This window comes from Stegodyphus dumicola, chromosome 7, assembly GCF_044657685.1.
Source record: "Stegodyphus dumicola isolate Sdum_Otavi_A_Nest chromosome 7, ASM4465768v1".
NCBI lineage: Eukaryota > Metazoa > Arthropoda > Arachnida > Araneae > Eresidae > Stegodyphus > Stegodyphus dumicola.
The window spans coordinates 143,713,416-143,725,864 of NC_140774.1; the positions used below are offsets into that span (position 1 = coordinate 143,713,416).

Here is a 12,449-nt window from a genome sequence, read left to right on the forward strand (position 1 = left end):
TATACTAAAAAATATTCTGATATGCAAAAAGTAAGGGCAGAATTGATGAAACGTTCATATTTTAAAAGCGAAAAATAAAGGTAGAATTATTTTATCGTGTAGTTATTAAAAAAAAAGCTCTTATTAATAATGAACTTTTTAGTTAAACCTGTTTAGTAAATTATTTTAAAATAGAAGTTTTTTACGGTTATTTTCCTGCTTTTTTAAGTGCTGTGTAGAAACACTCCATGAATTAAATAGTGTACATTCATGCAAGCCATGGCAGTTTTGGTATTGCCATTATGTTAAATTGATAGTAATAAAATCCTCTCTATGTAGCAGTTGTTAGCTGGTAACTTTAAAATATTAATATTTCTTAAATCAGGGAGAAAAATTTTAATCTTTTTTATATCAAAAAATTTTGTGTTAAAAACACAAAATTGTATGTGAAGCAATAATTGTTTGCAGTTTGTGATGAATTTAATCTTTTTTTCCTCCTTTAATAACTTTGATTTTATTTATAACTCAGAATTTTATTCATCTTTCTTTTAAAGCTAGATATTAGTAACTTTGCATTTTTAGTTAATATTATACAAGAGCTTTACTTTCAAACACTATATATGGCTGCATGGCAATAATGATATATTTCAGATATTTTGCTAGTGGCATGCTTAATAGTATGTATATAATTACATACTTTCCTCTGTTATTTTAAATCTTAGGAAATATTTATTTACTGAACTTCTATTTATATATTGAAATATTTACAGAGATTGGGGACATTGCTGGTGTAGCTGATGTTACTATACGGCAATCTTACAAGCTTATGTATCCACGAGCTTCTGAATTATTTCCTGAAGACTTCAAGTTTCACACTCCTATTGAAAATCTACCTCAACTATGAGAAACAGTGTATGAAAAGAAAGTGTGGAAACAGACTAAAATTCATCAGTATCATTTCATATTCAGAATTTCATTCATCTTTCTGTTCAAGAACCATAGATCTCATTATAATATGTAAAGAAAGTGCAAAAAATAAACTGACATGATATGATCAGTCATAACTTCTTGGAGTTTCCTGCAATTCATCTAAGAGGGAAAAAATGACTGAAATAAACTAAAAAAAAAAATACTTAATGTTTTTATTTATACTTTATAACTTTGTAATGAAGATGATAAAACTATGCACTGTTTACATTTGTTATGAGTAGTATTAGTAGTTCTATTCTCAGTTTATGTATAGTATGCTATAAGACGCCATTAAAATTGGTTGCTTGAGTAAGAATTAAAGAGTAAAAAATTTACTTTGGAACTCATGTTGATAGAGTATATATAATGAAAAGATGTAGAAAGTTTTCTTTGTAGTGTATATAATAGAAATTTTTTATTGTAACCATGCTATATAATTAGCTTGATTTTAAAATTAAAAAAACTACATGCCACCTTTAAACACAGTTTTTTAATTTATCTGCAATACATATGCAAGTAATACATGATCAATTCAGAATTATGACAATTTTCCCTCATTCAAAATTGTAAATTCCTAAAAGCAAGAAGTATACAACTTACAGCTCCTCATCCTTCTAAAGTAAATTAAAATGTAATTCTTTCAAACTGTATGGATGTAAATATTGCTAAAAATGCTTTTAAAACTGTCCAAATGTAAATTAATATTCTGTGATCAAATATGCATATGTACATAAAGTTGTAAATCTACCCAAATGTAAATTGATATTCTGTAGTCTATGCATACGTATATGAAGTACTGTAAGATTTATTTTTTAAGTAGTTGGAATTGCAGTGTGTTATAATGTTCTTTCTGTCATTCTTTAGTTATTTCTTTCTTTAGTGAGCATTTTGTTTCTTCACTTAACTGTCTTATCATATCGGCAGGATACTTGTTTGACTGCTTTCATTTGTTAAAGGTTATTTGACTGCCATTCTTTAACTTTATAACTTTTCATGCAGTTATTTCAAATACGTCATAGTATAAGCCTAGTAAGACTACAAGATAATTATTGTTATTATACTCACAAGATCATATTAGACTAAAATGTAGTTATTACTATTACTTTTATAATTTACTTCTGTATTACCCACATAATGAAGATTTCTTGAGTTTCAAATACACATTTAAAGAAAGATAATTAGCTGTAGTTATTCCCTTGCATATTATAGAGTAAATCTCTTCTTTGTGATTTAAAATATTGATTCAGTCCATTGATCATCCATGCAATATAAATACATGAAAAAAAATAACACCAAGCTTGAGTAGTATTCTTCTCTACATAGGGTTTATTTTGTGATTGTATGGTGATAAAAAAATTTTGTTTGTCTAGACAGATGATTGTTAATGCATTAAAAAATGCACCAAGCTTGAGTAGTATTCTCTTCCTTTACAGAGAGTGTACTTTGTGGTTGTATGGTGATAAAAAAAAAATATGTTCATCTAGACAGGATGATTGTTAATTTTGCATAGGCTTTTCTGCATATTATTGCAAATTAGAGTATTTCTGTAATGAACTTGACTGCAAAGAGTCTTTTAGCATATTACCTCATGTCAAAACAAGGTCATAATTTTATTTAAAAATCCTTACACATTCACTATATTTTTAAGTGTAAAATTCCTTAAAACTAAGAATTGCAGATAATATATTTTCATTTCTTTTTTAGAAGCTCATGGGGAAAAACAGAAGATATATTAATCAAAATTTCTATGGGAATGAAATAAAATCATAAATAGCTCCTTTCCGTGAATAAAAACTTGTTGAAATATGTTAAAACTTTTCTTGAGTATCTTAGTGCAGCCTTTCAGTGGTTTCTTTTGCTGTGCAAAAGTTATGGTCAGCTGGGCATAACTATCAAAATTGATTTTGCAAATTAACTGTATTTTATTTTAATTTCAAATGTCTAACAAACAAAATAATACTAGAATATATGGCAGAACTGTAAACTGAATTAAACAGCAATCTTAATTTTTATTTAAAAATATGTGAAATTCCTTTCATATTGTTTTTACTCTAGTTGAAAGAGAGTGAACTGTAGTATGTAGTATCTGATTACATTTTACACGAGTATCTCAATCAAAGATACAAATATAGACTTTGCAACTGTGAACTTTATAACCTTTAGCATTTCTTATGGAATCCTGCTTTTAATAATACTGATTATCAAAAGTATACTGTATTTTAGAACTTTTTGCTATTAGAAGGATGAGATTTTCTTTTCAGAAATTTGGAGGGGGTAGGGAATTGTGAAAAATATTTGAAGACATGAGTTTATAAAAAGCAAAATATATTCCTTAGTAGCTTCAAATAATTATTATTGAATATTCTGTATGAAAGTTCATCTAGTGTACTTTATAATGTATTATAAAATTTCATTGCATTTTGTCTCTTTTGCCCTCCCTTCTTGAACTTTTACGACAAATATACTCTACCTTTAAAAATGGATATTAGGTACAAAAAGAAAAGAGATCAAAGGATTCATTTTTATGCCAGATTTTAAATCTTTCATTGTTTTTCATTTGTCATGACTTTGAATTTCTCAGGTATCATTCAGGAATTTTGTTTTGAAATTTGTCCATTAATTTATAAGCTTTTTTTGCACTAGACAGAAAATTATGTAGACAGAATTTAATGAGGTGAGTGATGGAGGAAATGCACATGCATCTAATATATTAAAAGAAGTTTCTACATTTACAGTGAGAGCAAGCAAAGAAAATATATCTGAAAAAAAAAAAGTTAATTACATATTTGTTAAAAAAATTAGTCATTACTACATTTAATGTAACAAAGGGATTCGCAATGTGTGACTAATTTTCCTGTATAATAGTGTTATTCTTCCAAGTATAATTAACTTTGTAGATGTTTCATACTAAAAAATGAAATTTTTATTGATTCTCAGAACAGCTGAAAACATGAGAATGCTTAGATAAGGGAAAGATATTTCATTGTTTTAAAAGTAAACATACATAGATTGTTTTCATATTTGAGGTTATTGTAATCTTCAGATATTGATGCATTAAAAATATGTATACTTTTGATGTAAGTGTATTCACCCCCTCTCTTCTGAATCTCTACTTAGGTAGACTTTGTTTACATTTTCTTTTCAAAGAAAATAGCTTATAAACTTATTGTTATTTCATGTTTTGTAATATTCAAATCTATCTGCTGAAGGAAAAAGCTTGAGTTGCATAGCAATATTGAAAATATGTTTAATAATATTTTTTATCTTTTTAAAGTACCGTATTTGACGGCATATAAGACACATCCTTATTTTGAAGGCCACAGACATGTAGATGTAGAAAAAGTTATGTGTGTCTAGATCTTTATCCGGGCTAAAAATAGCATTCAGTATTGAAAGTTAACCCGTATCCTTAACGTATAAGATGCAGGTAACTTTTTTGAGACCAAATTTAGGGAAAAAAGGGAGTTTTATGTGCCGTCAAATACGGTAGTATAAAAGAAATTTCATTTTCTTATATATGTGTGTGTGAAAAATCATAAAAGTTCTTGAAAAATATTTTGTTTAAAATTAGTAATTCTAAATAATTTCTTTTTCATATCAAGCCAAGACGAAAACCATATGAAATGAAAGCGAATACAGAAACGAAATTATTTTAAATTACTTTCCTATTTCAGAAACTAGACTTAATTAAAATTTAAAGACATGGCAGTTTATAGCCTTTTTTTTTTTTTTTTTTTTGTAAGTTTAAAGGGGCTTTGTTCTTGAAGGACTATTGTTTTCGTTTTGCGATTTTGCATTGAATGACTATAAATGTCAGTTTCACTTTTCGAACTGTTGCCACCAAATGTTAGAGTTCTGCATTATATTTGAAGAAATTAAATAATGAAAAATCTGCATAAATGTATGTATATTTCTCGCATTGTGATAAAACAACAGTACATAGAGCCATCGAATTTTGAATGACGTAATCTTCCTTTGAATATGGGCATTTGGAATTTGTTTTGTTATCAATTTCATATTTTGTAAAACGTTAACGAATTTTTGATTACCAAACTCAAGGATTTCAAAGCAAGTAATGGCAACACTCTACAGGGGGGGGGGGACATTTTATCTCCAGCGTGCAGAACTGTGTATCGGAACCTCTAAAGATATGCTCATTTTAAAATTATTTTGCAACATTTTTGAAAAATTTTGTAGTTATTTTCTGAAAGAAAAGAATAAGTCCTTCTAATATGGTGAAACATGTTTTTAATTCAGATTGAGGTGTTGTGTATTTTCATTTTACTTTTGGATACTTAAATTTTTCTTTGTGCTGTTAAAAAAAATTTTTGATTTAAAAAAAAGTATTACACTTAAGTATTTTAAATACTCAGACTTGTCAAATACGATGTAATTAAATTTAATCTGTATGATATACAAAAGGAGGTTTTTTAAAAGGGATTAAAATCTGCATACTCTTGTTGTTAAATATTCCAGAAACATTTTCTTGTATGTTAATTTGCAGTGTTGAATGCAATTGCAGTATATGTTTACATATTGCATTATATTTGATAAAATGTCCAGCTTTCATAGGATTTTGTATTTGGAAATCTGCAGTTGTGCAGTCATAATTTATGCAGTTTGAAATATTTCTTATTTTTATAGTATTTTGTATGATAATTTTATCCTTCATGTAATGAAATTAAACTTATGTTGTACAGTTACTGACTTTAGTGTCTGTTTTATTATGTGAAACAGAAATTAAGAAACATTTATTTATGTATGTAATGATAGTATTCTTTTTAAGATGAAATGTGTCCTTGGTGCATACATGCGCCATTTTCAGTTTTGTCAGCATAATTGCATGTTGACAGAAAATGTTTGGAAGGAACATACTGTACTTTAATAGCTTCATTGATTTAAAAAAAAATCATTAAAATAAATCTCATTTCTAAATAAAATGATAAAATTTAAGGAAAAAAAATTATCTTTTTTATATAAACCATGTGATAGAAACTGAAAAGGGACACTTCAAAGTTGTCATAACTGTTACTAACGTTTCTTCTGCTTGCATTTATTTTATTTATTGTTTCTCCCTTCTGAAGAGGAATATCGAAATGAAAGTATATATTCCCCCGTTACTTGACCTGAAAAAATTTTCACATCTGTTAAGGCGTGTGATTTAAAACATCAGAAAAAGGCAAGCTTTTAAGTCATTTATGAAATTTTAATATTAATGAATTTCCGTTGCATCTGAGAATTCAAACATAAAAAAAAAAATTTTTAAATATATAAAAATAGCTCTTTCATTTTTACTTCTGCATTCTGATTTTTTCAGTTCATATATATATATATATATATAATTATAAAACAATTTATTTAAAAACAAATTATAAATGTGCTTAGTATTTTCACACTTTAAGCTGCTGAAAATTATCATTAAAGACATAATGCAAGAAATTTAGAACTAATGTTTCACAAATACCAAAAAATTTGAAATTTATAAATAATCCTATAAATGCAACAAAGAATTTAATAAATGTTAAAACTAAAACTTTTAAATAAGCAATATTCCAATTCAAAAATAATAATAATGAAATTTAAAGAAAAAAGGACATAACAGAAGATGAACTTCATCAGCCGGGAGAAACATTGAAATCTCTGTTCTACAAAAATCCTTGCTTTTTTATATCCAGAATCAGCCGACATAACATTATTAATTTTATGACAAACATTGCTGTTATGTTTTGATTTAAAAGGGGAGTATTCAGTAAAATAACATAAATAAAGCAATATTAAAAAAAAAAGAGGTTTAGGATTTTTTTTCATTAAATTTATAGTTTCAAGATAAAAGTATTTCATTTACTCCCATGTCACTTTTATTAAATTTTTTTTAAATAACTATCTTGTATAGAATCAGAAATCAAAATCCTTCAAAATTTTTGCTTGTTTGCAAAGTTAAACCTGTTTGTTAACTACTCAAATGTTTCAGTGAGAATAACTAAAATCAGAACACTGAAATGTTTAAGTCTAGAAATTTTACGAATAACTAGCAGTTCATTATAAAATCAAATTTCATGCTAGAATTCTTAGATATTGCCTTATTTCTTTACAGAAAGAGGATAAGAGAATTCAGGTTTATCTCATACCACAAGTGGTGTAAGCACATGAAGTTCATGCCATCTGTAAACTATTATGTTCAGTAAAAGGTTCTTTTACACCCTTTCCCTGCTGTGTTCATCTTCGAGTCTTCTTGAGGAGTTGCAAAGTAGACTTTTCAGTAGATCTAATTGCAGTCTATGTTAGCAAAGACTAGATCCTACAGAATAAGTGTAATAACATCATCATTAACATTAACTTTTATGCAGTAATAAAGCACTATTTATTTTTCATTTACATCTCTCTTTTTAATGACAAATGTGATTAGTTCAGAATAATATTTTGAGAATGATTATTTTAGATATTTATGGAAGGGAGGAAGAGATTAACTATTTCCCTATTCCAGTATAACTTTTTTTAATATCCCAATTTAATAACTTGCTAGGAAAAAAATCTTTTCACAAGAAGAATACTATGAATTTGATTGAAACTCTTAATGAATTATAACACTGAAAAATTCTTTTTAGGTGCCCTGAGTTTAAGACAGTAATATATGAAGTATCCTTGCTTTGGAAACATTTACGTATTTTCATTCAAAGTAATTTGTAAAGAAAAGACTCGCTTACTCAGGATTTTCCATATGCATAACATGAAGATGAGTCCATTTCTGGTAAGAGCTCTCTACGAACGAAGACAACTCTTCTGCTAAGGTCAGTTTTCATATGTTCTTACAATTAATCGAATCCCTATCTTCCTCGAAGTTAGATAGCCCAATCAAAAACATGATATTTTAATTAAAATTCTGAATCAGAGCCGCGTTTGTCTTCTAAACTATAACCCTATTATAGCTTTATTTCTGAAATAAGCATAATAAAGCTTTCTTCTTCAGGCTATATTGAGTAATATCTAGAACATAGTTGATCGTGAACTACAAATACGTCACCACAACGTTCTACATAGCTCATGTAAAATATTTTCCCTTTCAGATGTTATTAAAGACCAATATAATAAATTCAAATCATAATTCACAAGTCGTTATGAACATTACTGTAGTAATATAATGCCTTAAAACTGAAATTATTAAGCTGTATCAGGAATTATCCAGAACTGAACTGTTTGACTGTATCATAGAAAATTTCATCAGGTACACAGTTCAAAGTGTTATGTTTAAGGATACTTCTTAAACTGGAGAATCTGTTTGAATTTTTGCCTCAATAGAAAGTTACATCTTTGACAAGTATTCATTATTATAATATAATCAGGGCTTAATTTCTAAAAGTAGAAATGCCGGACCTCTATGGAAGCCCACCAGGAAAGAGGAACAAGAGTAAATAAATAAATAAAATGACTATTAAAATCATTAATAATTTAAAAATTAAATAGTCAATGAGTATCAAATTAATCATTCAAGTGATATGGATAATTCATATTTATTATTATTTATTTATTAAAGTAACCAAAAAATAAATCAAATGTGAAGAGATAAATTAAAATTTAATAAGTGATTTTTAATATAATTTTATTGCTAAATATAAAATTTTTGAAATGAAATTTCTACTGAAATAATTGTTCAGTTATATAAAAGAAGTGCCGAAGCGGCACTTCTTAATTAGGGTTCCGGCTAGAATTAGAATTCATCCCCAAAAACGAAGAAGTACCGGAGCCGGGCTCGGGCGCAATTTAAGCTGTGAATATAATGCCTGAATTGATGACAAGTGGGTTAAATAGCATCATGTAATTCTAATTAACATTGTAATATAATCAGAATGTTTTAAATTGGCAGATAGTTATCAAATACCATAAAATTTTAGAATATTGCATATGTTTATTGAATTCAGTAATAATCATATAAATACAAGTAAAATACTATTATTCACACTATATTGCAAAGTAGAATATTTTATGCAAAGAATTAAGAGAAATTCAAGGACAAAGCATCTTAACCTGCAAAAAAATAGAACAGCCTGTAGAGACATTAGGTTATTTTTATAGCAGGACTGATGAAAAATGAGCAGCGCCTTTGCCAGGAATCGAACCACGGACCTCTGGAATATGTGCCCAGAGTGCTGACCACTACATTACGAAGGCGGGAGAAATACCTTATATACTCTCCCTTTTGAAGAGCGACTAGGGATTTAGGGGATCCAATCGTCAAACCATGGGTGTGGAGAATCATCATCCACTACACCTTTTTTTAGTTTGGGCGCCAGTATAGAAACATTAGGTTATTTTTAAAGCTGCAGTAATGAAAAATGAGCAACGCCTTCGCCTGGAATCGAAACACGGACATCTGGAATACGCTCCCAGTGTGCTGACCACTGCATTAAGAAGGCGGGAGAAATACTTTATAAGTCTTCTGAACTAAGTCGGAAATGGGTGGCCCCATTCGTTTGGGGGGCAGTTAGATGTGATTTGGGAGGAGAGAAAACCACGAGAAGGAGGTTAATAGGAGATCACAGAATCAGTATCGGGTTCCCAGCGATAAGGGAAGGAATTTTGGGATGATGATATAGTAATGGAGATGTGTAGATGTGAACACAAAGAGAGAAAAGTCGAACACTTTCTGAACCCGCTATGCTGAGTCAATATATAAGATAACTCAATAACTTAAATGATAATTCCAGAACGGATTAAGCATAATTTAATTCGCAATAATAACAGAAGACGTTACTTTGTTGTTGCGACGCTCAGTTTCTCTAGATTGGCAATAAATCCATTAATCTGTTAAGATTCAAATGTAAACAAATATGGCTGCTATGGCAAAAAAAAAAAAAAAAGGGCTTAGTCGCACTTAAACAACTTTAAAATTGTTAATAATTCTACAACTATAGCATGCAGGTTAACTAAAGGCATAAAAACCTTAACCACAACACAAGAACAACATAATTCAATCATTTTAAAGCAAAAAAAGCACATTTTACAAACATATAAAGGAACTGAGCTCGCTCAACCGAGTAACAGAGTAGATATATATAATACTTTTCTTGCGGCCGATTGCAACCAAAATAGGAGGTGCCCATCTACATGTTATAGCAGTCTATATACAAAATTTGAACTTTCTGAGGCTACTCATTTTTGAGTTATGCGAGATATATACATACGTACTGACGCCACAAAAAAAAATGTCTTCAGAATCTATTTTAAATCAGTTTTATAATTTTTTTGAGGAAAAAAGAGTCCTTTATTCTGTCCTTACGTACAGATATCCCGCAGAAACATCGTTAAGTTGCATTCGACAGCGGTCAAAATATGCATTTTCATTGAAATATGATACCTGAAATTTTTCATGATTACAATACTTCCTTTATACTTCGTACAAGGAAGTAAAACGAGTAGCCTTAGAACGTTGAAATTTTGTATATAGGGCTGCTATAATATGTAGTTGTGCACCTCCCTTTTCGATTGCAATCGGGGGCACCAAAAGGATAGAATAAAGCACTCTTTTTCACCAAACGATTATAAAGCTGATTTAAAATGGATTCAGAAGAGATGCTTTCCTGGCATCTGTACCTACGTATGTATGTATGTGTCTCGCATAACTCAAAAGCAAGCAGTCCCAGAACGTTGAAATTTTGTATAAAGGACTGGTATAATATGTAGTTATGCAGCTCCCTTTTGGTTTCAATCGGTTGCACTAAAAGTACATAAATATATATATAGAAAGTAACCAAAAGGTTCTTGCCGTTTTTGGTATGACATTGAAAGTCTGAAAATAAGTATAGTCGCCAAACCTGGCGACGAAGAGATTAGGAGGAGAGTTCGGACATGTTATAGCGGTGGCTTGACAAATGCGGTCAAGAGCAGGAGACTGACGTTAATTACGGAAGGGGAAAGTAAACGGCTGTGTCAGGGATCGTAAGGGGAGATATATTTTTTAAAAAAAAGTGTTTTTAGATCTCATCCATTATCAGTATATCAGAAATAAATTATGCACATGGTATCAGAATGGAGACAAATTACATACGATACGAAAAGTTATATTTATCTGTTTATTAACATTTCATTATTACATTGTTTTCGTTCAGGAATTTCCTTCCACCCCCCTCTGAGCAATACGTACAGGTACATGTAAGTCGGCTGAAAAGCACTGCTATAAACAAATAATCCAAACCAATTCCAGTTGAACAGCGCTTATTAATACTAATTGTTTACGGAAAGCATCCTAGGTTTTGAAAAGCTTCGTATCATCTAACATAAAATTAATTAATTAATCATCTTAAGAATGATTTTGTGTTGAACATGGCAAAACATATGAGGGTTGGCTAGGCATGATTTCATGGAGAATTTTCTAGGGAAAATGGGCTCAACATACCTTAAGGAAATCCACGAAAATGCTTACGTAAAGTGGTACGCTGCAGTAGGGTTCCTTCAATCCATCTGTTAAATTTGCATCTAATTGTCAAGTGCTCCCATCTGTTAAATTTGCATCTAATTGTCAAGTGCTCAATTTTTTTGGCTAGTTTATACATTCAAAGGAAAATAAAAGTTACTCACTAAACTTCGCACGTTAGTCTGAATAACCTTTAAACCCGATGAACAGTATATTTCTGTGACAAGGCGAGCTTTCTGACTGTACAATCTGTTTTACATTTAGCGAGCTTGTGCCGAATAAGTTTATTCGCTATTTTATGTAATTTCTGCAATATTTTGTAATTCTTTTATTTTTTTCATCTGTCCTGTGTCGACCACTTTAGTTCAGTGATCCGTATTAATGTGCGCTTTTTTAAAAAAAATTTAAATGCTTCAAGAATAATTAATTAGAAAAGGGCATAATTCTCTTCTTACCCTTAAATTCTTCAATAAAAAAACTGCATTTTCAGCTATAACCAAGTGAAATAATTTTCTAAATATAATTCAAAGCATGAAAAATAAGGTACATAACCTTATTTTTCATAATAAGCTTGGAAATGGAACTAGCATTGAGATTCTCTTTAAGAAATATGGTGAGGCTTAACAAAAAGTCTACGAAGTGAAGTAATTCCTCAGAATATTTTCTAATTCTTTATGATTAAATTGCACTCAATTACACTTTATAAACGACATGTAAATACTATTTAATGTATATGTGGGGATGTGTGTGTGTGTGCGACTCACTAGCGGCTGTGCTGTAAAGTCGTTGAACTCTGGCAGGTCGATCCGGGGTTCGAATCCGGATCGACGGGGATGGCTGTATTGGCGTTTTCAAGGTTTTCCCCACGTGTAGCGTGCATAAGAGTCAGTTTTGCTTAGAAAGTTCTTCACGAGGCACCCTTACCCTTAGGCAAATAACCGTCGAATGCTTTGCTATAATCAAACAAACCAGACCAAACAATAGATATATAAATAAGTAGCTTAAAAAACTGCTATATTTTATGTATACTCGTTAAGTAGTATTTCAATATATATAATGATTAAAAGAAAGGAAAAGTCGGATCCTAACTGAT

The 12,449-nt window shown here is 29.6% G+C and overlaps 1 protein-coding gene across 1 annotated transcript in view; it reads left to right on the forward strand.

Moving 5' to 3' along the window:
- TfIIB (transcription factor IIB) overlaps window positions 1-5,655 on the forward strand; it is a 40,317-nt gene extending 34,662 nt beyond the window's left edge. The window contains exon 10 of the mRNA XM_085820882.1: window positions 750-5,655. Coding sequence (XP_085677008.1) covers window positions 750-883 — 134 coding nt within the window. The 3' untranslated portion in view covers window positions 884-5,655. The remainder of the gene's footprint in view (window positions 1-749) is intronic.
- Window positions 5,656-12,449: the final 6,794 nt, after the last annotated feature.